General features: G+C 43.0%; 1 protein-coding gene across 1 annotated transcript in view; it reads left to right on the top strand.

Annotated features, from left to right (window-relative positions):
* Window positions 1-26819, top strand: part of PPFIBP2 (PTPRF interacting protein, binding protein 2 (liprin beta 2)) — a 179234-nt gene that overhangs the window by 124700 nt on the left and 27715 nt on the right. The window contains exons 11-20 of the mRNA XM_015411715.1: window positions 4353-4414; window positions 11306-11381; window positions 16643-16749; window positions 16837-16901; window positions 17166-17234; window positions 18818-18878; window positions 20898-20939; window positions 22343-22487; window positions 24969-25001; window positions 26283-26421. Of these exons, the coding sequence (XP_015267201.1) occupies window positions 4353-4414; window positions 11306-11381; window positions 16643-16749; window positions 16837-16901; window positions 17166-17234; window positions 18818-18878; window positions 20898-20939; window positions 22343-22487; window positions 24969-25001; window positions 26283-26421 (799 nt within the window). The remainder of the gene's footprint in view (window positions 1-4352; window positions 4415-11305; window positions 11382-16642; window positions 16750-16836; window positions 16902-17165; window positions 17235-18817; window positions 18879-20897; window positions 20940-22342; window positions 22488-24968; window positions 25002-26282; window positions 26422-26819) is intronic.

The following is a 26819-nucleotide window of genomic DNA, read 5'->3' as shown; positions in this document are numbered from 1 at the left end:
AGCACACAGATGAATATTTTACTGCCTATAGCAAACAGACAGCTATTAGCATTTAATAAATACAGTCGGAATTATCATCTTGGATGGATTTTTTTTTAAGCCCTCAGAAATCTAATTAACTAACAGAACATTTTAAAACAATCTGTCAAGGTTGATAGAGTCCAGGAAAAAGCTATTTTGTAAGTTGATGCCAAAGATATTTTGCTTGCTTTTTTCTTATCCTTTTTTTTGTAGAGTTTTAAAAATGGGGCGGAGTGTGGTGGTGATATTTAAACTATTTATATTTTTGGCAAGAGAAAAGTCCACCAACTTAACAAATGGTTGGGGGGGGGGGGGGGGGAGACATGTAAAACCTAAGCCTTGACATGGTTCTTTTAAAAGTCTGATTATTGTGAGTGGAAACCTAATAGAAGATTTAAAAGCACCAAATGTCTTGTTCTTTTCTTCATTTTAAATCTGTCTGGTTGCTTGCACAACGCTTGCTGTTTTTTGTGATTTGGTTTTTGTATTTCCTAAGTGTGTACGTGCCATCTCCTGTAAATTAACTGACTTTGTGGTACACTGAAACAAGTAATCCACTAACTCTTGCATTCTCATCAGTATATTTCCATTACTTAGATATTAATAAGAACTGGCTATCCAGACTTTAGCGCTTGTTTTAAAAAATGCATGCTAATGCTCCTTCCTTCCTATGATCTGTCTTATTTTGTTACAAGTTTTACTGATCATTTTTATAGTAGTAACTCCTTATCTGTCATTCTTTACTTGTGTGTCACGTTGCCATCTTTGTAAAACTTAAGTGAATTGAATTACTTGATTTTAAAACTGATTGTGTACAGTTTATGCCAAAAGTATATAGGAATGTCTTCTGCTTGGACAATGGCTATGATTAAATCAGACTATGCATAAAGTGTCAGGTGTACCTTTCAAAAGTTCAACCACTCATTAGCCCTTGAGTTGTTTCAGTGCCTGCATGTAGAGTAATCCATTTAATACATACAGAACGTTAACCACTTGTCTGCAACCTTGGGTGCCATGTTTGAGAGCCAGGACGGTATCATGAGTAAGAGCAGCAGACTCTAATCTGGATAACCGGGTTTGATTTCCCCAGTCCTCCTCATGAAACCTGCTGGGTGACCTTGGGCCAGTCACACTTGTCTCAGAACTCTCTCAGCCCCACCTACCTCACAAGGTGCCTGTGGTGGGGAGTGGAAGGGAAGGAGATTGTAAGAAGCTTAGAGACTCCTTAAGGTAGAGCAAAGCAAGGTATAAAGACCAACTCTTGTTCTCCTCTTCCTCCTCTGACGTGATCAGAACAGTGGGGCATGAGGTCGGAGTCAGGACCAGAAGGTTTGCCTTGGCTGGAATTGAAGACCGTCTGCCAACCCAATCTTTTTGAGCGGATGGGAACCTTTGGAGTGTTGACACAGCATTGGTAGGCACAGCCACAAACTGGCTGCTGCAGCTTACCTTCAGGCACACAGTGGGGAATCCTTGCGCCATGCTGGCAGCTGCTGGCAAAGCAGCTTTTTAAAAACATCTGCACAGCCAAGCAAGTTTCCACTGGCCCCTAGCCCCGCCCACCCACTTTCTAAAAACACTTTTTAGGAACTGTTGCATTCCGTGGTGCAATTTGGTGATTGGCAAATATTTATTTATTTATTTTACTTCATTGATGCCGCTTTTATGTGAGTCCCCAAAGTCACCTAGGAAGCTTCCTTGGCATAGTGGGGATTTGAACCTGGGGCTCCCAGATCCAAGACCGATATGCTAACCACTATATGCCAATGTCTCTGATAGTGAAGGAGAAGTGAAGGCATACATATACCTGTTAATATTTCCAAATATGTATGCTTCTTCAATTGAAGCCTTTTCTCTACTTTAAGGCAACGACATGAATTTTATTTTAAATGAGATGTGCCCCATTCATTAGACTTTTAAATGAGGTTGGTGTTACTGCTAGGGTCGCCAGCCTACAAGTGGGGCCTGGAGATCTCCCGCTTTTGCAACTGTTCTCCAGCAGACAGAGATCAGCTCCCCTGGAGAAAAATGGCTGCTTGGAAGGGGTGAACTCTATGGCATTGCACCATGCTGAGGCCCCTCCCCTCCCCAAACACCACCCTCTCCTGGATCCACGCCCAAAGTCCCGAGGTATTTTTCCAACCTGGTAACCCTCGTTACTGCTTTAAAAAGTATTTGGATTTTTTTAATCAGCTTTTTATTCAGACCTTCCTTCAGGGATCTTACGGTGTACATTTTTCCTCTTCCCCTTTCCACCTCTTTTTTACTCATAACCAGGGCTATTTTTGGGCAGGAACGTATAGGAACGGAGTTCCGGCTGGCTCCTGAGTTGGCCGCACCCAGCAGGAACTCATTAGCATAACAGGCCACACCCAACAGCAGAAACTCATTCGGAATGGCTACATTCGAGGTGTGTGGCCTAACATGCAAAGGAGTTCCTGCTAACAAAAAAAGGCCCTGGGTTTTGACAACAAACAAGGTAAACAGAATAAGGAGCCAAAGGTGGGTGTGGCTGGATGACCTCACTTCTGGCAACATGGGGTTGTAGCCTAATATGCTAATGAGCTGTGCTGTCAGGGGTGTGGCCTAATATGCTAATGAGTTTCTGCTGTTGGGTGTGACCTGTTATGCTAATGAGTTCCTGCTGGGCTTTTTCTACAACGCCCCCCCCCTGCTCATAACTGTTTATTTCATTTTTATCCTTTGTACCCAATGGGCCCAGAGCAGCTTTCAACATTCTCCTGTCCTCCATTTTATGCTTACAGTAATCCTTTGAGATAGGCTGGGCTGAGTGTGTGGGGCTCTCCCAAGGTCACCCAGCCAGCTTCCATTTCAGAGCAGGGGTCCAAACCTGGGCCTCCCGGATCCTAGTCCAGCCTTCCTGCCATTATACCACATTACCTAACCCTGTGAGTTAGGTTAAGCTAGGCTGAGATACATTGTATTTGTTTATTTAAGACATTTTAAGCTGCCTTGCCACCCAACAAAGGGTCCTTAAGGGCAGCCAACAATAGAAATCATGAAAAAACTAAAACCAGATTAACATTACATATAAATACGTAAAAACAATTTAAACGTATGAATGGGAGGCATTCCACACCGGAAGTGTGTCATAAGGCCACACCCACCACTCAGTCTTCATCTTAAAGGTTAGTCTTAAAGGTGCTATTTTGAACTCTTGGACTATTTTGCAGCAACAGACTAACACAGCTAATTCCTCTGAATCTAAACCCACCACTCAGGCTCCACCCCCAAAATCCATCTGGGGCCTGGCGGTGGACCTGCAAGGCCGGCGGGAGTGCGAGAAAGCCCCGCCAAGGCCCTCCCTGGCCCCAGGCAGGCAGGGGTGGGGAGAGGCGGGGAGGAAGCAACTTACCCTCCCTCTTCTCCTGCCTCCTCCTGGCTGAATGGGGGCCGGAAGTGGGGCAGCCGGAGGTGGGGGGTGGGGCTTCGTCATGTGCCCCGCCCCCCGCACCTCACCCAGGGGAACTGTGATCCCCCGCGATCCCCCCCGAATCTACCTCTGGGCGACACACCCCTAATGTAGCCAATCCTCCAAGAGCTTACAGTCGCCCCTGTAAGAAGATATCCGTAAGCTCTTGGAGGATTGGCTACATTAGGGGTGTCTCGCCTAATATGCAAAGGAGTTCCTGCTACAAAAAGAGCCCTGATTTCGTGTTCAGCTAGGTTCATATGGGAGTAAGCGGTCCATATTTCTTACATCACTTTCTTACATCACACTGGTACTTCGGAAGCATTTGAGGTTTTTAGTTTTACAAAAACTTAATTAAATTTGATCAGAGGCTGATCAAGAATGTGATAGATTGTGTAGCTAGATTTTTTAAAGATGCTAAATATAATTCAAATTACTTCTCTTAACAAGGGACATGACTCAAACTTTTGGAAAATTTAATTTTCACATCAGGGCAATAAAATGCCGTGTGGCTTATTTAATACTGTTTGTCATGTCTCTTTCTGTTGTTCATGCCATACTTAAGCCTTAAGGCCAGAGCACACATTATGGTCACTGAGTGGAGGTTGCTTTGACACATTCAAAGAGACATCTGCAGTAGTGTGAAGAAATCATCTAATTAAAATGATGATCAGTGCACAGAAACTGCCTTATAGAGGCCTCCACCACATGGAAGGATTTAACCCCGGGGGGGGGGGGGGAGTCTCTATCTGGCACTGATCCTAGTTAGACTTTTCATTGTGGGAAGAATGGCAAAAGCAATGCCCCCATTGCATTCTACCAAGGTACTTATGTATGCTTAATTAGCAGACACCCAGCATGGACGCTCTTAACTTGTAACTTCTTAAATTTTGTTTAGATCAAGAGGTCCAACGTTTGAAAATGGGAATGGAATCATTATTAGCTGAAAATGAAAAAAAGGTAAGAAAACGAATAAAGAGACTGAATTTTTAATGATAACGAGAAGTATTCCTATACAGAACTTCTGAGTGTATTTTGTTCATTTTCAGTTATAAATAAAACTTTAAATACAGGTGAAAATTTAATGAGGCACACAGACTCTTTTGTTCTCACCCTGGGTGTTTTTTGCCCCTCTCAGGTTATAATACAGATTTAGTAGACAGGACATGAATTGGCCTTTTTAAAATGTTTTGACTTTGCTGAGTTACTATAATGGGATTGTTCCAAACGGACGAGAAAACAGAAATTTAAAGATTCTCCTCATAAAGTAAGGGGTGGTGTTTCATTCAGTGACTGAAAGTCATCTTGGATTCCAAAGGAATTCTTCCTTTTCCTTCATACCTTCAAAAAAGGAATTCTATTGTATTTTTTATAATATGAACATGTCAGGTTGAAGACAGAGTGGGAAAAGTCCATTGTGGAATCCACATTTGCTGCTTTTTAGCCTGACTTCCAAACTGTATCGAGCCTCAGAGCAGCCAGGGGCTCCGTTTCCCAGAAGGGACGGGCTGTGCAGAGGGCTGGTTAGCTAACCCTTGTAAGAATCAGAAAGCCACAGCCCACCTACCCTGTGCCCAGAGCAATTCATTACTGAAATCGCATACTGAATGTAGTAGCTTTAAAAAACATAAGAACAGTTTAAATAGATAAACATACTAGGCATCTGAATAAACTTTGTCAACCTTTTCGGGGAGGGGGGTTGTCCTATGGTACAGTTATCACTGACGGTGGAGGCTTGGAGCCAAGTGTGAAGGAAGCTGATTATATAGCCCTGGCCTTGACAGTGCTGTTATTATGGAGCCCTTAAAGAAACTCACGAGCCCTTCTCTTGACTTCCTATATTTTTGCTCCTGCCTCAAGTCCTTCTTAAGCCAGGCTCCCAAGCTGTATTCGTACAGGATTCTGAACAAATTATTCATAAATTATACATTTCATTATGGCAGGACTCAGAAGACCCATGCATGGTCTTAGTTTCGGCAATAAACTTACAGTCAAAAGCATCAAATTTAGAGCAAATGTACTAATTGATAGTCCCAAGTAGAATAGACTCTGCTTGGTTTTCTTTTTTCATGGCGGAGAAACAGTTTTTCTATCAACAAAAGATGAGGACCTATAAGGACGTTGCTGAGAAAAGCCCTGGATGCATAGAGTCATTGTGTGAATTGGGTTTAGGAGGGCTGTATAGGCAATGATCAGGAAAGTACTTGGAAATGTTATGCCCATTCCAACAGTTTCAGAACCAACAATCTCCTCCCCTTGCTTAACTGCGCTGAGACAATATGCGAATGAGCTGTGCTGTCAGGGGTGTGGCCCAATATGCTAATGAGTTTCTGCTCTTGGGTGTGGCCTATTATGCTAATGAGTTCCTGCTGGGCTTTTTCTACAAAAAAAGCCCTGGTTGGGAGTGTCTTCTGCTTATATGAGTGATCCCCCAAAGTATGCAGAAATCCTTATATGGTCTGTGAGTGGCCCCATATCATTGCCCATGATAATCAGCTATTCATTTCTCTGTTAGAGGACTCACAGGGGAGAGGGGGAAAACGGCTCTATTTTTCACTTACAATTCCTTTAGTGTTGTTGTTTTTTTTAATGAACTTTTATATGGGGAGAGGAATGAGGGGGACGAGGTTCCTCTGACCTTGATTTCCTCCTTCACAGGTTTAAATGTTTGGAAGGTGTTAATTAGGACTGAGGGAAATTAACTTTTAAAACTGCAAAGCCTTCTCCATGCAGCTTAAAATAACTCAGTGTGAGATGGGAATCGGGGGCAAGTGGGTAGGCACCACGAGGCACACATCCCTCAAGATCCGTCTCCACGATCCCATTAAGATCCTGCCGGGCGTTAAGTGGGCCGCTGCCTTTGCAGTGTAAACAGTTGCGAAAGATCAATTAAGGCTGGAGGAGCTCTGAATGTAATACCTTCTAAACAATCTCCTAATCTGAAAAGCTCCCCACCCCTCCCCCAAACAGCGTTTAAGAACTTGGTGAGTAGAAATCAGGGTGGGGGCACATACACATGGCAGTGGGCTGCAGAGAAAAGAAACAGACTGCTTCTTTCCATGCCCCTGGCAACTGCGCACAGGGCATGGGCCTCTGTGGGTGCTGGCACCATGCGAGTGCAGTCCTGCTTCTGCCTCTGTGGGAGGGTGAGTTGGAACTCCCAAATTATTCTGCATACCTGGGGGTTCCTCTAAGGTATGCAGAAATCTTTTTCTTTCTTGTGGGTGGCCCATTTAGTGTCTTCATCCCAGGCCACCTACTGTGCTGTTGGAGACGGAGATGGTTGCAGATCTAAAGCCGAAAGTAGCTTGCTAAAGGCCACCTTGGTGCGGAGGTATATTCTGGTTCTTGCCTCTCTCTCTTTCATTCCTCAGTCTATATGCATAATCTTTTATATTTCAATTTTTTAATTGGATTGCAGAGTTATGTCTGTGAACCACCTCATGAGCCCATAAACGTAACACTGTGAAATATTACTGCTGAAATGTATAAAATCTTTATTTTGATTATCATTCGTTTAAAAATGTAAGGGTTTTTTGAAAGAGTTAAAGAGAATGAGTGGCTACATACAAATGAAGCTGCCTCATTCTGAATCAAACCATTGGTATATCAAGTTTTCTCTAGTGTGACTTGCAGTGGCTCTCTGGAGTTTGAACGACAGGTCTTTTACATCACCTACTATCTGAGCATTTCAACTGGATATATGCCAGGAATTGAATTTGACACCACCTGCCTACAAAGCACATACTCCACCATTGAACCATACCACCTTCTCTACCTAAAATTATATACAGAATTAAAGTGAAATTGCTATATATTGCTATAATTAGGGTTGCCAACCCCCCCCCCAGTTTGCCAGGGGTCCCCCATTTTGGGGGGGGGTTCTACCGCCGCCGGCCAGATGGCCAGCAGGGGAAGCCCCACCCCCAACACCCACAGCCACCTCTTTCTCTCCCTTGAAGTGTGTGGAACCCGTGTTTCCTCCCAAGCCCAATCTCCGCTTGAGATCAGGCTCGCAGGGAAATGCCAGCTTCGTGCATTTAAAAGGGAAACGCAGCTGCTCTTAAGGGGGAAACACCGGCTCCTTTAAGTGCAGGAAACTGCCGTTTCTGGAGATCCGGCGCGCGGGCGGGTGGGGGGGCAGCGGACGTCCCCAACGTGACATCATCACGTCGGGGATGCCCCGCCCCCTCCAGGAACGCCCCCAAAGTCCCCCGCTGGGGGCGGAAGATGGACTTGGCAACCCTAGCTATAATTGTTTTGCCTTGTATCCCCTCACTGTGTTCTGAAGGCAGAAGGGCCCTTCCCTCTTTGGAAGTCTGCCAGTTTTCTTCTCCTACTGTAGATTCCCCACTTTGCTTCCTGTGCTGTTCCCAACACGATACACCAACCTCCTGGAACAAAATTTCAGGGGACTCAGGTTTCCAGTGGGAAAGGAAAGTAGGAAATTCCCATTCTGTGGCATCCATCCCACAAGCAGATCTCATTAGATACATGCCATTCTATCTCCTAAACTTTTGTGGAATATAGTTGGAAATATCCAGTTATTGCTCTCTTAGTCACATGCTACAGGCCAGAGGATTTTAAAAAAAAGAAAAAGGGAGGCGGTAGCATGTGAGACTTTTTGCTCTTTGCCTAGCACCGGAGAAATGGTGACTATATAATGTGTCCATCAAGTGCAGGAGCGTAGCTCGTCTTCTTCAGCTATAATGCCTGGTGTCCAAAGCTTTCCCATGACTCATATCTTCTTGTCACACCTCTTTTTATGAAGGAAGTGTCATGGTGAGAATCTAATCATAAGACAGCCTTGACCTCTCTCAACGTTCTGGTGCCGGAAGTGACACATAGCAGCAGGTGGTGTCCAGTGTGTTTTTTAAAAGACAGCTGACCTCTAGTAACTGGGTGCAAATGCTAAGGCTGGACAGCATTGAAGAATATTTTCTACTAAGGAATGGAAAAAGAACAAAAAGCAATCACATAGGGCTTTGTGTATATGATAGCTTTGAGGGACTGAAGGCATCACGTAAATCTTTTAGAATGCACTTACAAGTCACTGTATCTTGAGTTCCTACAGTGATAAATTGACATTTTAAAAACAGATATAGAGGAGGTAAGCGAGTGGCCTTTTGTCCTCTGGTTACTGTAGCTGGGGAATATTGCAGGAGGGCTTACATTACTGTCATTTTTCCAAGACTTCCATTTGCGTTATCCATTGTCCCGGGGCTTCTAACAACTGTCCTGGTTATCAAGGGCATTCAGAATTTACATTCCTCAAGCTAAAATGATTAAAAAATCCCAAATCTAATAAAAGCTAAAATCATCATAAGCTACAAGTGCCATAAAACAGCAGATCAGCATAAAACCCCCAGCACAAAAGAGCAAAATAGTCCAGCAGCAATAAAAGTACAAAACAAATGTAAAGCCATATTTAAAAATATTTGTCAGAATTTTTGTTTAAAACCTCCATGCCAAGCAAATGGCCAGGGAAAGTGTTCCATAAACAAGGCACTACAACTAAGGGCGATTTTGCATTGGCTTTTCCCTCTGTTGTTATACCAAACCCAGGTTGGAACAGAAATCCCCCCCTGCATTGCATGCTGCTGTCACTTTCTTTGATCATCGGATTTATGGTACCCTCTACACTGCAGGCTGCTTTCACTTTCTCTGATCATTGGGTTTCATGGTATCTTCTGCATAGGTTTATGGCCATTCAGGGGTGACTTTGCAGTCAGTACGGCACTGCCTCGGGGTAGGGTTGCCAAGTTGAAAAATCTACTTACCGGGGGACTCCCAGTCTGCGGCTGGAGCGCGTGTGCCGCACACACGTCACCAGGAAGTGACGTTATGATGCCGGGCACGCTGGGGGCGGGGCCACGACCATCCAAGGGAAAACCATAGAGTTTTCCCTCGGATGACCGTGGCCCCGCCCCCAGCGTGCCCGGAATCATAACGTCACTTCCTGGTGACGCACACGCCGGGGTGGGGTTCCCCCCAGGGCCCGATCCGCTGGCGGCAGGGAACGGGCCTCTGGGGCGGGGGTTTCCCCGCCCCCTGGGGGGACTTGGGATGCCTACCTTGGGGTATTTGAATGTGGTTTTGAGCTGCACCTTTTCTGTTCCAATGTGGGTTTGGTAAAACAATGGAGGGAAAAGCCAATGCAGAATCAGCCTAAATCTAGTACAGAGGGGAAACAAGGCACAGCTTTTGATCTGATTGTAAATTCTGGAGAGGTTCATATTGGATTTGGTAATTACTTTAAAAAACAACATTTTATTAGGTTCCTAAATGGTACAATATAAAACAGTAGTGCAGATAGTTTCAGCAAATACAGCAACAATTACAGATAATACAGCACATTTGAAAACTCAGTATAAAAAAAGGAGGCTGAACCTAATGACAGGGTGTAGGTACTACAATGCCAAGACCATGGCCATTCAGCCCGGAAAATCTACAACTAACACAAAAGCTTTGATGATCCAGTTGTAACGATTCTTAATATCAGGTTATGAACTCAACGACTAGACGTTGTGCAAGCTAGAAGTAATAAGGGAAGCTGGGGTGGACAGAGCTCATGTTCAGAGTAAATCATTTTGAGATCTGTTGAGTTGTGTGGCTGGCAGGCATTTGTCGCAGTATAGTCCAGTAACGGGAAGCATTTCTCCATAAAACTGGTCAGTCTCGGGTAGATTTCTGTCTGTTGGATACAGTCTGTAATTTTCCCCATAATGAAATGGTCCCAAGCTTTGTTAAACCAGCAAGCGCATGTTGGGATTTGGTCATTCTTAAGGTACCTGGGTGACAAGGTTTTAAAGGTCAAAGTACCACACATTAAGTCTGGAAAGCAACAGGAAACTAGTGAAACTCTATAAGCACTGGCGAAATATGTTACTGTAATCAACACCTTAGTGTTGTGCTGTGAGCTAACTGAAGTTTCCAAGTTGTCTTCAGTGGTGCTCTTGAATCCTTGTATATACCAAAGAAAAAGAAACAGCACTAAATAGCTGATATAAGGGGCCTTATAATGCCATCCTAAACATAGTTACACCCTTCTAAATCCATTTGAAGTCCATGGGCTTAGAGGGGTAATACTCCACTTAGGATTTTATAACTATTTTTAACATGGCAAAGTCTCCGTTTTGTATTTTGACTGTCATTTACTTGTTTTTAAAATTTATTTCTCACTTTCCACTGCCTAGGCCTTTTCACTTTATTGTTTCTACATAATAAATGTGCCATTGTGTTACACATTTATAGTGGCAGATCAAAGATTTCCACTGCAGAAGTGTTTCCCCCACAGTCAAATGATAATCTTATTAATGATCCTTCCACCAATGAGCACACCCATTGATGGTGTATGTGCTGTATGGAATTTCAGTTTTACTTCATATAGCACTGTCATCTCATTACATTTAAATGATGAGTAACAATCACTTTGTTATGAGTCTTTCCCATCCATTTTCAAAGTTGTAATGTAAAATGTTAGTAACTACCGTGGTGAAATTGAAGTTGCGTAATAGTATCCTGAAGACATACTCAGTTTTTCTGAATACTTATTCTAAGATGCTTTTGGGAAACAGCAAAACAAATGTGTGGCTTTATATATATATTTTTTTAAATCTTATGCAAATCCTTAAGCCATTGCATTAATTAGTAATGTGTATTGGAGGGTAGGCAAGTTAAAGCCTGAAGACAGTAGCCAGCTTAAGGTTTCGTGTTCCCTCTGACTGAAGAACTGTCCATACAAAAGTGAGCCTAAGAGAGAAGAAACCTTATTATGTTGCCTTCTTTATATCTCATAACTGAATTTTTGATCCTCTTAGAAGATGTCTGATTTCTGTTCTCTCTTTTTAGGACCGCCGGATAGAAGAGTTAACCGTTTTGCTAAGCCAGTACCGACGGGTGAAAGAGATAATGATAGCGGTCCAAGGTATAATTAGTGGATAGTATGACAAAAATTGTGTGAACTATTTAATGAATAGCTTTATTTAACAAGTAAAAGTGGGTCGTGAAAGGAAGCAGCCCACTAAAGGCTAAGTATCGGTTGCAGGCATGTTAAGTTCAGAGATCATTCGATGAGACCCTTGTGCCTGAGGGCTATCAGCCAGCTCCTTAATGTGAGGTGTGATGCCTATTTGCTGTGTGATGCTTTTAAAGACAAATCTAACATCCTCCGGTCAGGGTAATAATAATAATAATAATAATCTTTCAATTTATTGATCGCTCAATCCTGCATGTCCGCATGGTCAGAGCAATGGTATTCCCAGTAGTCATGTATGGCTGCGAGAGTTGGACTATAAGGAAGGCCGAGGGCCGAAGAATAGATTCTTTTGAACTATTGTGCTGGAGAAGACTCTTGAGAGTCCCTTGGACTGCAAGAAGATCAAATCAGTCAATCCTAAAAGAAATCAACCCTGACTGTTCCCTGGAAGGCCAGATAATGAAAATGAAGCTCAAATACTTTGGCCACCCAATGAGAAGGGAGCACTCACTGGAGAAGACCCTGATGCTGGGAAAGATTGAAGGTCAAAGAAGACGGGGACGGCAAAGGATGAGATGGTTGGACAGTGTCATCGACGCAACGAACATGAAATTGAGCCAACTTCAGAGGACAGCGGAAGACAGGAGGGCCTGGCGTGATCTGGTCCATGGGGTCGCGAAGAGTCGGACTCGACTGTGCGACTAAACAACAACAACAATCCTGCAGAGCTTGCTGGCTCTGAGCGATTTACAGTTACTCATTTTTACGAGGGACTAACAATGATTGTGGAGTAAGGGAGGACAGCATATATACATCTTAAATCACACACATTTGCAGCCGACAAGGGTTTTCGTTCAGTCGGAGATGAGACGTGGTCCGGTCAGCATTTTTTCCTCGGCCTTCTTTGATGGCGTCGGGTAAGCCGAGTACAGCAACTATCTTCAGCTAGTTTTCAGGGGCCATGACAAGTGAGGTGAAGAGATGTTCATCAGGGATCTCCTCACTGTAGCCCCTTGTACTATGTTCATTTTGTAAACAAGGGTCCCTGACCCTCAAAGAAGATGTTCAAGCCAAGCAGCCTGGTGCTGTAGCAAGAGAAAAGCAGGAAAATATCTGCTCTGCCAGCTCCTTCCAGGAGCTTTTCTGCTGAGTCCAAGCTGTAGTCTTGATTACCCAGGGTTACATGACACTTTTTTAAGAAATGAAAATATGAGATCTTGGTTCTAAGTCCAAGGACAGGGCAGTCGATTCCAGTGCATTCATTTCCATAAGACAATGTGTAATGAAAAGAAGACAAGGTGTTTGCCGTTGGGAATGCTTCAGTCTCTAAGGTCTGTAAGAGGCTAGCCTGCCAATTAAGGATGCAAGATTGGGGGTGGGAGATGGGGATCACTTTATCAAGAGAGAAGATGAGAATGGGACTGTTTCTTCCCTTTCTCCTGGCTTGGTAGAGGTGGCTGAGGCTATAGACCTGTGTAGTAAAGCCTTCCATTAATAAATAGTGCTTGGTTCTTCACCAGAGAGAGAAAGAGAGAGAGCCCTCTGACATTCACTTATCTGAGCCCATTTTGACCAGTGTTCCCTCTAAACTGTGTTAGTGGGAGCAAGCTCACAGTTTTTTAGCCTCCAGCTCACTGTTTTTTTTGTTTTCGCTCAGGAAGGATGGCTGCAGAGCAAACTGATTTATGCAGTAGCCAAATTGCTCGCTCACAACTTTAACGCCAGTAGCTCACAAAGTAGAATTTTTGCTCACAGGACTCCACAGCTTAGAGGGAAGATTGATTTTTGACCCTCCACTCCCCAAAGCTTCCTTTAAACTGCAGTGGGAGTTGGCCCTTTTACCATTTACATGATCACAGGCAATGCTTCCTCTAAGCTGTGGAGTCTTGTGAGCAAAAATTCAACTTGGTGAGCTCCTGGCATTGAAGTTGTGAGCAAGTGACTTGGCTACTGCATAAATCAGTTTGCTCTGGAGCTGTCCTTCCTGAGCTAAGACAAAAATACATGAGCCGGAGGCTAAAAAGCTGTGAGCTAGCTCACACTAACTCAGCTTAGAGGGAACACAGATCACGGGTAGGGCTTTTGGGGGGAGGCGCTGAAAGTCTCAAGATGGAAATGAAGTTTTCAATCGGTATACTGGAAACTCATTAACATTTAAACATTTTAAACAGAATTTTGTCAAAGAAGTTCCGAAACTCTGTTCCAGTGCATTCCCCCAGAAAAGAAGCCCTGGTCGTGGGGTTGGGATGAAGTAGAACTGGCTTCTGAAGCTCATTCCTATCCCTCCACCTGTGGATTTTTTCTTATGTTCCCACCTGTTATGTTACAGATTTTAATAAAAATGGGGTGTTGCCAGTGTGGTAACCTTTTTTTTACTATTTTGTCTAAACAAGTCTAGTGGAAAGGGTACATTCCAGCTAAATTACTGATCTTTTTTCAGATTGTACCAAAAAAAATAAAAAAGCTGGATGTGATTTTCCTGTTCTGTGACCAGTTCTGCATTTCTTTGAGTATAATATTTGAACCTGATGATACTGGGCAATGTTATATTCCACGTAGTTATATTTTCCAGTTACGTAGTATTTATAAGGACTTGCCATAGATTTCCACAGCAACCCTAATTAGCTACAGAGCTTTTGGCTAATGTGTATAAAATTATGTCTTCATAGCACAATGTGAAAAATAAGTTGACCAGATCGCTTTCTTTTCTGAACCTCTTTTAGACTTGATCAGAGTTTTTAGGTTTAACACACTGTGCTGCCAGGAGAAAAAAAATTGACATTACAGAAACAGTAATCAATCTTCCCCTTCTCAAAATAAATTGTGTGTACCAAAATACAAGATTTCCTAATCTATGGCTCACATTCATCTTGAATAATAAAATACAGTTAACTGTGGCACAACAAACCTCGTCAATTTTTCCTACCATACTCATACATTTAATAGATTAATTAATGTAAGTATTTTTATTTGATTTCGGTTACTGGAGATAGATTGTAGACTGCAAGCTTCAGTCATCAGTTGGATAACTTTAATCTGCAGTAAATCTTCCACTGTTGTTTCTTTCCTATATTATTTCCTGATTGATTTGTGGATCTGAGATGGAACAGGAGAACATCACATAGAGACAGCCACGTCGGCTTCTCCCCCAAGTGCCAAGTTTTATAGAAAAAGAAGCTTTAATAGCTTTCCATTACAGTTATCTTGTATTTTAGGATTCCTTCTAGTAATACAAACACAGGCAAATGAAAGTACCTCTGTCATAATATCTTAAATCTTAATTTTTCACAAGGTTTGAACGTGCTTTGGGGTTTTGTTTTTTAATTAAGAGACAGAGGATGCCCCTAGGATTACTATCTCAATGCAGAATGACGAATCAAATACTAGAAAATAGGATAAGCAATAACTTTCATTTTGGATGAAGTAAAATGAAATGTGTTAGATGCGAGGAGTCATGCATATGAAAAGAATTAAACTTTTCCTGATTAGTCTTTGCAATGCACACCCAATTTTATAATCTAGTTTCTGACTTGGAAACCGGAATCAACAGAAGTATCAGACTGTAATACTTTGTAAGAAGCTTGGCAGGTCCAGCTGACCCATTTTTCAGGTTTTAAAAAATACTTTACACATGCTCCTCTGTTGAATATCACCCAGAAGGCCTTTTATAGAACCTCTTCAAACGGCATAATGTTTTAAGTATAATTAATTCTGTCACAAAAATTCTGTATAAGAATTTGGGAAATCTCTTCCCAAGAATTGTTCTTATTTTACCAGTAGTAATGTTGGTATTGTTCATTTTTACATATATGGTTAGCGCCTTTCATAATATATCATGTACATTCCGCTTGGTGCAAGATGCTGCATGCTTGAAATAGAATACCTTATTAAAAATACAACCCAGACATTTTGTTTCCAGGTTAAAACATAACAGAGGGTGGCTGATGGAGAGACTGTGATGTTGCTGCTGGGGAAACCCAGGAAGTGATATCGTGCCTCTCTAGGAACCTCCAGAAACCATAGAGTTTCAGACAATTCCTAAGGAGTTGTGATGTCACTTCTGGCTTTTCCCCAGAAGGGATGTCACACTTTCAGCCCAGAAGCCTTTTTCCCACTCCCGCAATGGGAAACAACAGGCAGGGTATATGGACTGGCAACCCTACTTCTCCTCAGGAAAGCTCCTCCATTAGCATGTCACAGACTGGGAAACTCCTACAAGAAGAAGAGAAGAAGAGATTGGATTTATAAACCCCGCCCTTCACTACCCAAAGGTGTCTCAGAGCGGCTTACAAACACCTTTCCCTTACCCTCCCCACAACAGACACCCTGTGAGGTAGGTGGGGCTGAGAGAGCTCTTGACAGAAACTGCTCTTTTTCAAGAACAGCTCTTATCAGAACTACGGCTTGCCCAAGGTCATCCAGCCAGGTGCAAGTGGAGGAGTGGGGAATCAAACCCGGTTCCCCCAGATTAGAGTCCACGCACTTAACCACTACACCAAACTGGCTCTAAAAGATAATGACTCAGCCATACCCCACCTTCCTGAGTAGGTATAAATTACCTGCCTACCATTTTTCTTCTCACCTTGACACAGAGAGTACTCCATCTTTCTGTGTTATACCTCTGAGGATGCCAGTCACAGCTGCTGGCGAAACTTCAGGTTCTACAATGCCAAGGCCACGGCCATACAGCCCGGAAAATCTACAACAACTAGTGAATTCCAGCCGCGAAAGCCTTTGACAACATAAAGTTAAAACTGTATTGAGCCTGTGTGGTCCCTGGATTTCTTGGGAATAAAAAGGATCAGGTTATGTGCAGTCCAGCTCTCAAGTAAGCCAGGCTTTGTGTTTGGCTGGGGGGCAGGGAATGAGACAGTGAGAGGCAGACGTGGACCTGTCAGATTCTTCCTCAGATTTTAAAGCGACAGGTGCTCTTTAAGTGATTGTAAAAGTTCAGCGGTAAACAATAGCCAAATTACCCTGTTCCATCCTAGGATGGTTTTTGCCCATTTAAAAAAAAAAAAAAAAAGCAGAAAGGTTTTAGGTCCAGCGGAAATGACACGGGATGGCAGCCTACCACACTTCAAGTACTGATAGCAGCTTCTATAAATGGAGCCGAATATGATCTAAATGTAATTCTTTTTTAAAAAAAAAGAAAAAGAAAATCCTTTATATTTGTATATTGTTGTTGTTCTGATTTCCTGTTCTGCCAGGAACGTCAGAAAGAGCTTTGACTGGTTGCAGCGAAGATGATCTTGAGGCAACTTTAAGAAAGTGGAACCCCCTGAGTAAGACCCCCATCGAACTATATAAGCCTGAGGTAGGTTGGTTGTTCCTTATGTACATTTGCAACAAAGATTCTTCTTCTTTTCATAATTAAGCCCCACATTTGCATGCTTTTACATAGGCACCTCCAGGGGAATTGACCCATCCGATGTTGCTGCCTCCACCTCAAAAATTACTGGAAATCAGGCAAGGACATGCTGTGCCCTTCTGTTTTGTGAAACACTGTAATGCTTCCTTTACAAAACCCGCTTGTTTGTTTACTTGCTTTGTATCCTGCCTTTCTCCCCAGAGGGGACCCAGGCGGCTTACATCATTCTTCTCTCCTCCACAGTTTATAGTTAGATTGGGTGAAATAATATAAGATATGTATGTTTCTAAAATATATAAGAAAATAGGTTTCTAAAAAATTGCCCTTTAAAATCTTTTTGTGCTTCCCAATCTGATCAACAGAGGAAGCTCTCCAGTTCCTTCAAATGCCCTACTTTCTACAAATGGGGAAAGCTTGGAACTCCGAAACAGGTAAGAGAATGCCATGTGCACTCTTGAGTAATGTTATTCCAATTAGCCAACACAGACAATATGAATCACTCCCATTGACACCCCTGCACAAGATGCTGGTTACTGTTTTGCTCATGATTCACACTAATGGGCCAACGCACATAGAGGTGCTGCTAAGCATGATGGTATCAGAACTAAGTTTGAGTCCAGTGGCACCGTCAAGACCAGCAAAGTTTTATTCAAAGTGTCATATATAAAACAGGCCTTAGTACTGTGGGCTATAAGTGACTTCTTGGTTTTTTTTTTAATGTCAGTTTCAATTTTTATGTTGGTAATCCTGAAAAAAAGGTGAGTTTGTTGGTGTGACAGATAGGCAGAGGTCCTGCCCCTTTCTGGAAAACACCAGTTCCTTTTAGCCTTGTTTGGTGTTTGAGCAGAGCAGCTAGCAGCCAGTTGGGATACCTGGAAATCAGGTGGGAGCAGGAATAAGAGAGAAGCTGTTAATTCTTGTCAGCTCAGATGAGACAGGATGTGGAACCTTCAGAGAAAGAGAGACTGGAGGGATCCTAGAGCTTGCCTTGTATGTAAGCAGGATAAACCAGTGAATGTGTAGACAGAGAGTCCATGTCTCCGGAGTTGGAAGAGAGCCTGTCTCAGGAGCCTTTGGAAGTCTCTTAACCTGTCTTTTGTGATAAAGCAGGCTACCTTGAGGAAGAGACTGAAGCTGTCTCAAAGCCCCAGTTTCTGAGAGAGCTAGTAAAAGGCAAATGGGGACCCATGATACCCATCTTACATAACCCCGCCCCCCCCCCATTGTTGCTGCAATCCTTGGGGCGCTGTGGCTCTGTCTCCCCCATCAGCAACAACTCCAGCGAGCTCAGCATGGCTCCTGACTTTGGACTGCCACAGCTTCTCCCCCCCTCCCTGACTCCGGAGCTGCCGGGCCTGCCTTCCCACCCATTGCCATAACCCTCACTGGGCCCTGCGCCCCTCCCACCCATTGCCCGCTGGGCCCGCTGTCATCCCAAAGGCCACCAAAGCTCCCCACTCTGGCCACGAACTGCAGCAGCCCCAGTGCAGCTCTCAGCTTCACCCTGCCACAGCTTCTCCCCTCAATCAGTGCTCCCCCATCATTGCTCATAGCCTTTGCTAGAGGTCAGGTTTACAGTGTGTGAGTCCTAGGGTTAAGGGAAGGCCAGTTATCACCTCAAGGATAGAAACTTGACTGCTAACTGCTCCCTGTACTCCTAAATTGGCTGGGAGGGCGGGGTATAAATCTAATAATAAATCAATTGTCCCCTGTAACCTTATGAATGAATGAGCCCGGCAAGATTGTGTTGACACCTGTAAATAATTTCCGTTGTCTTTTTCTGAACCTCCTTCTTCCCCTATCCCTGGGAATAAAAAAAAGTGACTGTTCTTTTTCTGTTTCTGTCATGGGCACTGAAAATATATTCAGAAGTTACTTGGGTTAAGTCTGCCGGGTAGAGAACTAGAGACTGCACTGGTCAAGCTTTATATCACACTACCTCTGTTTAAATATCATTTTTGTGACTTAAACTTTCACATGTGTTTTATATCATTCGTCCTCTTATCTTTTCAAGGGTCTTTCAGAAAAAAATATCAAGTAGTCTAGAAGACTTGCAAAGTGACTCTTTGGAAAAGGTTGGCTTGAAACATCTTAGCTTTTGCATACTAATTGTGTGTGTTGTACGTTTCAGTGTGTACTGTGCCCAGCAAATAGAAGACTGATATATTCCCATGCTTTGAGATCCAGAATTAGTCTGCAGAAGCTGAATGGGCTCTTTTTGTAGCAGGAACTCCTTTGTATATTAGACCACACACCCCTAATGTAGCCAATCCTCCAAGAGCTTACAGAGCTCTTCTTACAGGAGCTACTGTAAACTCTTGAGGATTGGCTACATTACGGGTGTGTCACTTAATATGCAAATGAGTACCTGCTACAAAAAGAGCCCTGAATGCATTTTCATCAGAAGTTAATCAAATAACATGTATTCAGACATTATACAGAGACTCTTCTAACAGAAACTTGATTAACATTTGTGTGTCTCTGATGTTACATTGGTAGCAAACTCAGTTGGAAATGTGATAGATCAGTATGATGATACCCCCAGAGGCTGTATGCCTAATCCCAGAATTTCTTACACTGTTTCTCCAGCATGTTTCTCTCAGCTTTTGATTTTATGCTTGCAATATGTTTTGAGGCACTGTTGATGTTGTATATGGCAAATTAATGAAGGACTAATTTAATTTTGTTTAGGTTTATTTTCTCCCTTTTCTATATACTCTTATGCGGTATTTAGAGTATGTTTCTGTCTGATGAGGAAACTGGTGGCAGCTTAGTAGCAAACCATGCACTTTGAGCTGACCATTGAGAATGATATAAAGCTGAGCATTGCTGTATATAAGGCAACAACTGAGTTCAGCAGCAGTGTTAATACAGCTTAAATTTAAGCACATTCATTAGAGGAACAAGTGGGGCCAGGGTAGGAACCAAAAAACTTCGTTCGAGTCTGTAATAGTTTGTAACTTTAGACAAAACAATATATTTGGCACTCGTTGGTCAAAATCTATGGTGCATAGGTGCTTATCTATCAGTATTGTGACTGAATGTGCCCAGTCTGAATCCCATGTGTATTATGGAACGCTATCAGGCGCTCCTCAGTGAGGAGGTTGGTAATGGTAGACAAGTTCCTTGAAACACAACTAGCCCATCACTTCCAGTCTTGCTCTGCAATGCATAGAGTTGGTTTAGGTCATTTATGTTTAGTAGACCTTGCCAGTGCGGCACATTAACTGACTGCACCCTAGGATGTGATCCTTCATGGCATTTTCAGGGTTCTGTGCCGACAACTCAGTTATACTTGAATTAGGAGAGGAAAGATAAAGATCCGTTCAACGAGATCATGCCCCATTTGGCGTTGGTCTCAATGTGGAAAGAGTTTCTTTGAAGGTAAAAACTGTGAATGCTATTCTCCTGTTGTAACTCTCTCTGTAGCCCAGTGGTGTTGCAGAATTTTCAATAGTTTGTTGAATAAAGTAGCCTATCCGATTCCATTTTGAAAAGAGGGTATATTTTATGATGGGGAGACAGCAGTAATGCAACATCTCCACTTGCTGGTCCTAACGTCAAAATGGCACATACATGGAGTCTAATAGAAATAGGCCAAAGAGCACATGTACTTTAACCCTCATATTTGGGGTTAGGGGTGGGGATGACTATATCAGATCTTAAGCACATTATACTCTTGCACATCCATGTCCAGCAGATGGGACACGCCTTGAGTATGAACATGTTGGCTAACATGAATAACTTAGTGTTGTTCAGTTTGATTCTTGTGGCTTTGTAATTATTTCAGTGAGTCGTTAAACATCTGATTTATATCCCTGAATTACAGTGTACTCGTTTGGATCCAGTAGAAGACACCAATTACATAGACTTCCGTAGAGGCTGGATTTGGCCTGTATTTGTAGAAGATGTGGTGTACACATCAATAATTAGTGTTGGCATGATGCTGTATGTTGAGGAGAAAATAAACCTTTTAGTGTCCTCACAGAGGTTCACTAGAAATATGACTAAAATGTTACTTTTGTTTGCACTAACATTTGTTTGTTATTTTCTTTCCCTCCCCTTTTGTAATTACCCTTCCCACAACTGCATAGCATGTAGAGGAGAAGCCAGTAGAACGTGATGTAGAACAAGAGGTATATTAACTGTTTAACTCCGTTTAACTGAAATCATTATTATTTAATAAGTGTGGTTATTTTTATGTTTCCCTGGAGTGCCTCTCTTTCTGAAAATCGATAAAGCAGTGTGCTGGGCAAATTAGTTAAGATTTCACTTGTGGCTTTTCCGTAAGACGTTTATCTTGATACTTTAAAGAAAGCTTCCCAAGATTAGCAAAGAAGGGGAAGTTGATATTTAGCGTGCTTATGTTTAGCTAAATATCATATGGCCTAGCCACCAGTTAACATGGCAGAATCATTCATTTCCCCTCTGTCTCCCAAGTACATGGAGCACCGCGTGACACACGTAGAGAGCAGGTGCACTGGTATACACTGCTCCAGGTAACCAGAGCAAGGGCCAACCTAGCCACGTGTATAATTCCAGATGCAACAGATTCTTGTTTCATTCAAAATCTTATCAATGACTCAAAAGTAGGTGTAAGCAGTAGAGATGTAAAATTTCTGGAAATTTTGAAGCTCGGGGAAAAAATCATTTTTTTTCGGGGGGAAACGGAAATTTTCGGGAAAATTGAAAAAAATGCTACATCGGCATTTATTTTGTTTTTTCTATATCGAAAGTCATTCTGTCACTTTAGGAACATAAAATATGACTATGGACATTTTTACTTGGCATAAAATTATCACAACTAGCATATTAAAGATATAGTGTATCCAAACAATTATTACAAACAGAATACCCACCCACATGCAAAAACAAAACTGAAACCTTTTTCTTTTCTTGTGACAACAGCACCTCCTAAAGGAAGAAATGCATCTTGTTCTTGCATTGGAGAGTTCAGTTTGTAACCTAGGACTTGCCTGTCCTCTGTGCACAGAAATTAGATCAATCTGACACCATACATATTTTTTAGAAATGATTTGGAAAATATTTGAACACCTTGTCTTAAAATATTTTATTCATCATGTTAAAATAAAATGTTCCATAATCATTTTTTTTCTTTTTTCAATTTTTCCAATGTTTCAGAAAAAAATTAAAAGGCTTCATGAAAAAACGGGTTCTTTCCCCAATTTTTCTGTTTTTTTTCCGGGCCTTCACATCTCTAGTAAGCAGATATAATCACAAACTCTGGTACAAGGTGTTCCTTAAATTAGCCTGGGGGGGGGTCACCTTGGACTTGCGTGCTTCCTCCTCGTCCTCTTCCCAGTTTCCCAAACAGCCAGAAAGGCTTGATTTGAATTTGAAAAGTTGTCCATCTCCTTGGGAATCTTAATATGTAAAGTGGAGGGGAAAGGATGGGAAGCTTATCCCCCAAAGCTCAGCACCACCACAGAGTATCAAGTTCATACATGGGAAAGCGTTCTATTTGAAATGAATGCAGCAGGCTTTAAATGTAATGTTAAGATTTGTTGTTGTTTGAAAGGAGAACAAATCACATGTGAAAAGCAGCAAGTACCAGACTTTGCCCGGGAAGCTTCTTCGCCCTGCACACAACGGTGACAGTACGCCTGCTTCCCCAGAGGCATGCCGCATGAATGGCAACGAGGACAACAGCATACAGAGCCTCAGTATGTATTTCAGGGAGAAGAATGAAGTCGCCATGTGTAAATAACATGCCTTGTCATTGTATGACACTCAGCCTGCAGTTATTTTTATAGTATAGGCTATGATGTGCCCGTGGAGAAGTAAAAGGGAGTCTTACTTAGTAGCTATGTCAGTGAGAACTAGAAAGCGGGAAGCTGGGTTTCTTAATTCCTCAGACATGGCAGCTGATTCTCTGTGTATACAGTGAGCCATTACTACTATAGGGCATAGATTTCTGCAAACATGGAGTTTTTGGCCCAAAGTACGCCGTTCGAAAGCAAGAAATTGCAAGTAGATAAATAGGTACCACTTCGGTGGGAAGGTAACAGCGTTCCGTGCGCCTTGGTGTCTAGTCATGCCGGCCACATGACCATGGAAATGTCTTTGGACAGCGCTGGCTCTTCGGCTTGGAAACGGAGATGAGCACCGCATCCCTAGATTCGGATTCGACTGGCTTTCGAGCAAGGGAACCTTTACCTTGTGCATTACTTAAAGGACCACCTCCTCCTCCCTTATTGTCCAGCCCACCGGTTATGATCTGCTTTGCAGTAGTTCAGTAGTTCAGCAGTTCGAGACCCGGGTGTGCCTCATGACGGAATGAGCTCCCGTCTCTAGTTCCAGCTCCTGCCAACCTAGCAGTTGGAAAGCAAGAAATTGCAAGTAGATAAATAGGTACCACTTCAGTGGGCAGGTAACAGTGTTCCGTGCGCCTTGGTGTCTAGTCATGCCGGCCACATGACCATGGAAATGTCTTTGGACAGCGCTGGCTCTTCGGCTTTGAAACGGAGATGACCACCGCAACCCTAGAGTCAGATTCGACTGGCTTTCGAGCAAGGGAAACCTTTACCTTTACCTTTTTATCCCTTAGTACACAGGGCTCTGGACAATGAGCAACAATAAAATGAAATACATCATAAACATTATTAAAAATATAATAAATACATCATTACATTCTTAAAAACAATCCCCAGGTGGCATTCATGAATCGATCTTTAACCAGTTCCAGGCTGTGTTGCCACCTCATGAGGAGGCAGAGAGAGAGAAGAAGAGAAGATACAGTGTGGTGACTGGGTTCCCATCCTACAACATGACTTTGACAGTCATAAGAACATAAGAGACGCCAATGTTGGATCAGGCCAAAGGCCCATCCAGTCCAACACTCTGTGTCACACAGTGGCCAGAAATAACAGGTGCCATCAGGAGGTCCACCAGTGGGGCCAGGACATTAGAAGCCCTCCCACTGTTGACCCCCCCCCCCCAAGCACCAAGAAGACAGAGCATCACTTGCCCCAGAGCCCCTATCTATACCTTGTGGCTAATAGCCACTGATGGACCTCTGCTCCATATGCTTATCTAGTTCCCTTTTGAAGCCATCCATGTTTGTAGCCGCCACCACTTCCTGTGGCAGTGAATTCCAAGTGTTAATCACTCTTTGGGTGAAGAAGTACTTCCTTTTATCCGTTCTAACCCGCCCGCTCAGCAATTTCATTGAGTGCCCACAACTTTCAAGGAGCTGCGGTGGCTCAAGTGGTTAAGACGCTGAACTGCAGGCTGTGGAAGGTCAGTAGTTCAGCAGTTTGAGACCCGAGTGTGCCACATGATGGAGTGAGCTCCCATCTCTAGTTCCAGCTCCTGCCAACCTAGCAGTTCGAAAGCAAGAAATTACAAATAGATAAATAGGTACCACTTCGGTGGGAAGGTAACAGCGTTCCGTGCGCCTTGGCGTTTAGTCATGCCGGCCACATGACCACGGAAACGTCTTCGGACAGCGCTGGCTCTTCGGCTTTGAAACGGAGATGAGCACCGCAACCCTCGAGTCGGACTCGACTGGCTTTCGAGCAAGGGAACCTTTACCTTTTACCACAAGTTTCATTGAGTGCCCACGAGTCAGGGGAGGGGGCTTGTTTTCCAAGCACATGGACCTCTGATTTGGATTGAGACTGAGGCATGGCAGGTGGGGAAAGAGGATGGTCCAGCTTTTAAGAAAGAATACTTTCCAAATGCCATGGACTTTCCTGAGAAAAGAGAGGTTCTCTGACCTCTCATTATAAATAAGAAGGCTGCTTGAGCGGTGAAACTGACCAGGCACTTGAAGAACAGCTGCTTTTTCCTGGGAAGACTGTTTTGCATTCTACTGAGAAACAGGAGAGTCTTTGTTTTGTTTTGGTTTTCTGTCTAGTGTAGGTGTGTGCTTGGGATGTGTTGAACAGAAATTGAATTACATTTGCACAATAATAAGGCATGGAAAGTCCTTTAGAAATGTACCGTTCCAACTGAAATGGTTTTGATCTCCAGTTAACACCCTGACCCGAGTCCTCACTTTCACTTACTTTGCTTCCTGTCAATTTTTTATTTCCTGCCTTTGGCTGTTCATTTTCTTTGCTTTCTCTATAACTTTGTTTTGCTTGAATTTCCCATCGCCTTTGCTTCTTCATATGGCTTTCTGCTTCTTGGAATGATTGAAGATCGCATCAGGAGTGTCAGTGCACCAGTATTAGGTACCGTATACCCAGTCAGTGCAAAGTGTCTACATGAACTAGAAATTTGGGGTTTGTGTGTGTGTGTGTGTGTTTTAAATTCTGAGTTGAACATGCTAACTGCAAATATGTTGCCTAAATTTAATTTGTGACCCTTGAAGGCAAAGGTACTTTGCTCTTAGTGCAGTGAAATTTAGACAGACTCGATGTTGCTCTCTCAATTAATCTGTAGGGAATCCTGGACCTTCTATAACCACTGTCCCAGGTATACATCCCCTTGAATAGGCCTGAGTAGGAGTCTGAGTAGACCTGTTTAGAATGGAACTGCAAGTGTGTGATGGTTGGGCAAAATTAAAAACCCATCTCTGATCTCATTGAACTACTTATTATATTCAGGCATTTGCCTTTTAAGAACATAAGAGAAGCCAATGTTGGATCAGGCCAATGGCCCATCCAGTCCAACACTCTGTGTCACACAGTGGCCAAAAATACCAGGTGCCATCAGGAGGTCCAGCAGTGGGGCCAGGACACTAGAAGCCCTCCCACTGCCCCCCCCCCAAGCACCAAGGATACAGTGCATCACTTTCCCCAGAGTCCCTATCTATACCTTGTGTCTAATAGCCACCGATGGAGCTGTGCTCCATATGCTTATCTAATTCCCTCTTTTAATTCTTCAAGAACAATCTGACCATTGCGCAGTATGGTTACAGAGCTTGGGATATCTTCTTTTCCTCCACCTGGCTTCTCCCAGTGTGGTATGTTTTGGGTACATTATGATGAGATTTTCCATAGCTGTTAATGGAAACCCAATATATGAATTTGTGAGATAACTCAGTGTATAAATTTGAGAGGATGCGTGAGCCTTGAATTCGAGAATGTTCTGCAGCATGGTGTAATTTGATTAAATCTCAGATTACTTTAGGCTTCATCAGGGCTTACTTACTGTGAAGTGGCACCTTTTGTATGGGTTTGGTACTTTAGTTTCATACATAATCTCAATCACATTTTTTAACGAGAGCCAGTTTGGTGTAGTGGTTAAGTGTGCGGACTCTAATCTGGGAGAACCGGGTTTGATTCCCCACTCCTCCACTTGCACCTGCTGATGTGACCTTGGGTCAGTCACAAGCTCTGGCACAGCTGTTCCTGAAAGAGCAGTTTGTGGCAGAGTTCTCTCAGCCCCACCTACCTCACAGGGTGTCTGTTGTGGGGATGGGAAGGGAAAGGAGTTTGTAAGCCGCTCTGAGACTCCAAGTGAAGGGCAGGGTATAAATCCAATCTCTTCTTCTTCTTCTTAAATCACAGGAGATTCTGAGAATATGGACGGTACAATGACTTCAGATGATCTTTCACCCTTGTCATCTGGAACAGAATCAGGTGCACAGTCTCCACTATCTCCAGAAAATAAAAAAAGTCCAAAAGGAATAAAGAAAATATGGGGAAAGTACGTGTTCGTATATTTTCTGTCTTCTAATAAGCAGCACTTCTAAGAGGGCAACTAGCAAGCACATTGGAGATTCTTGACTAGACATCTTTAATTGTCTTTAAAAGTAGATGTTCTCAGGGAGAGGGGATTGAATCAGAGCTCTGAGTGCTACCCTGAGCAGAGCGTCGGCCTTCTAAGCCCATTGATTTTCAGTGGGTCTAAGGATTGCACTGTAAATTATCTTTCTTTCAAGGCCAAGTGAAATACAACAGAATGCCAAACACTTTGCAGCAGAAAGCCTTCATCAATGGCGTATACCCATAATTAGTACAGTCATATCCAACTCATACTGTGAAGAATGTAATAAATCACAAGAACTGGCAAAATAAACAAATTAAACACCTCTCCCACCCCCC

Source organism: Gekko japonicus, unplaced genomic scaffold, assembly GCF_001447785.1.
Source record: "Gekko japonicus isolate JY-2015 unplaced genomic scaffold, Gekko_japonicus_V1.1 scaffold156, whole genome shotgun sequence".
Lineage (NCBI taxonomy): Eukaryota > Metazoa > Chordata > Lepidosauria > Squamata > Gekkonidae > Gekko > Gekko japonicus.
The sequence above is the reverse complement of the archived record's forward strand: the minus strand, read 5'-3'. Positions and strand labels throughout refer to the sequence as shown.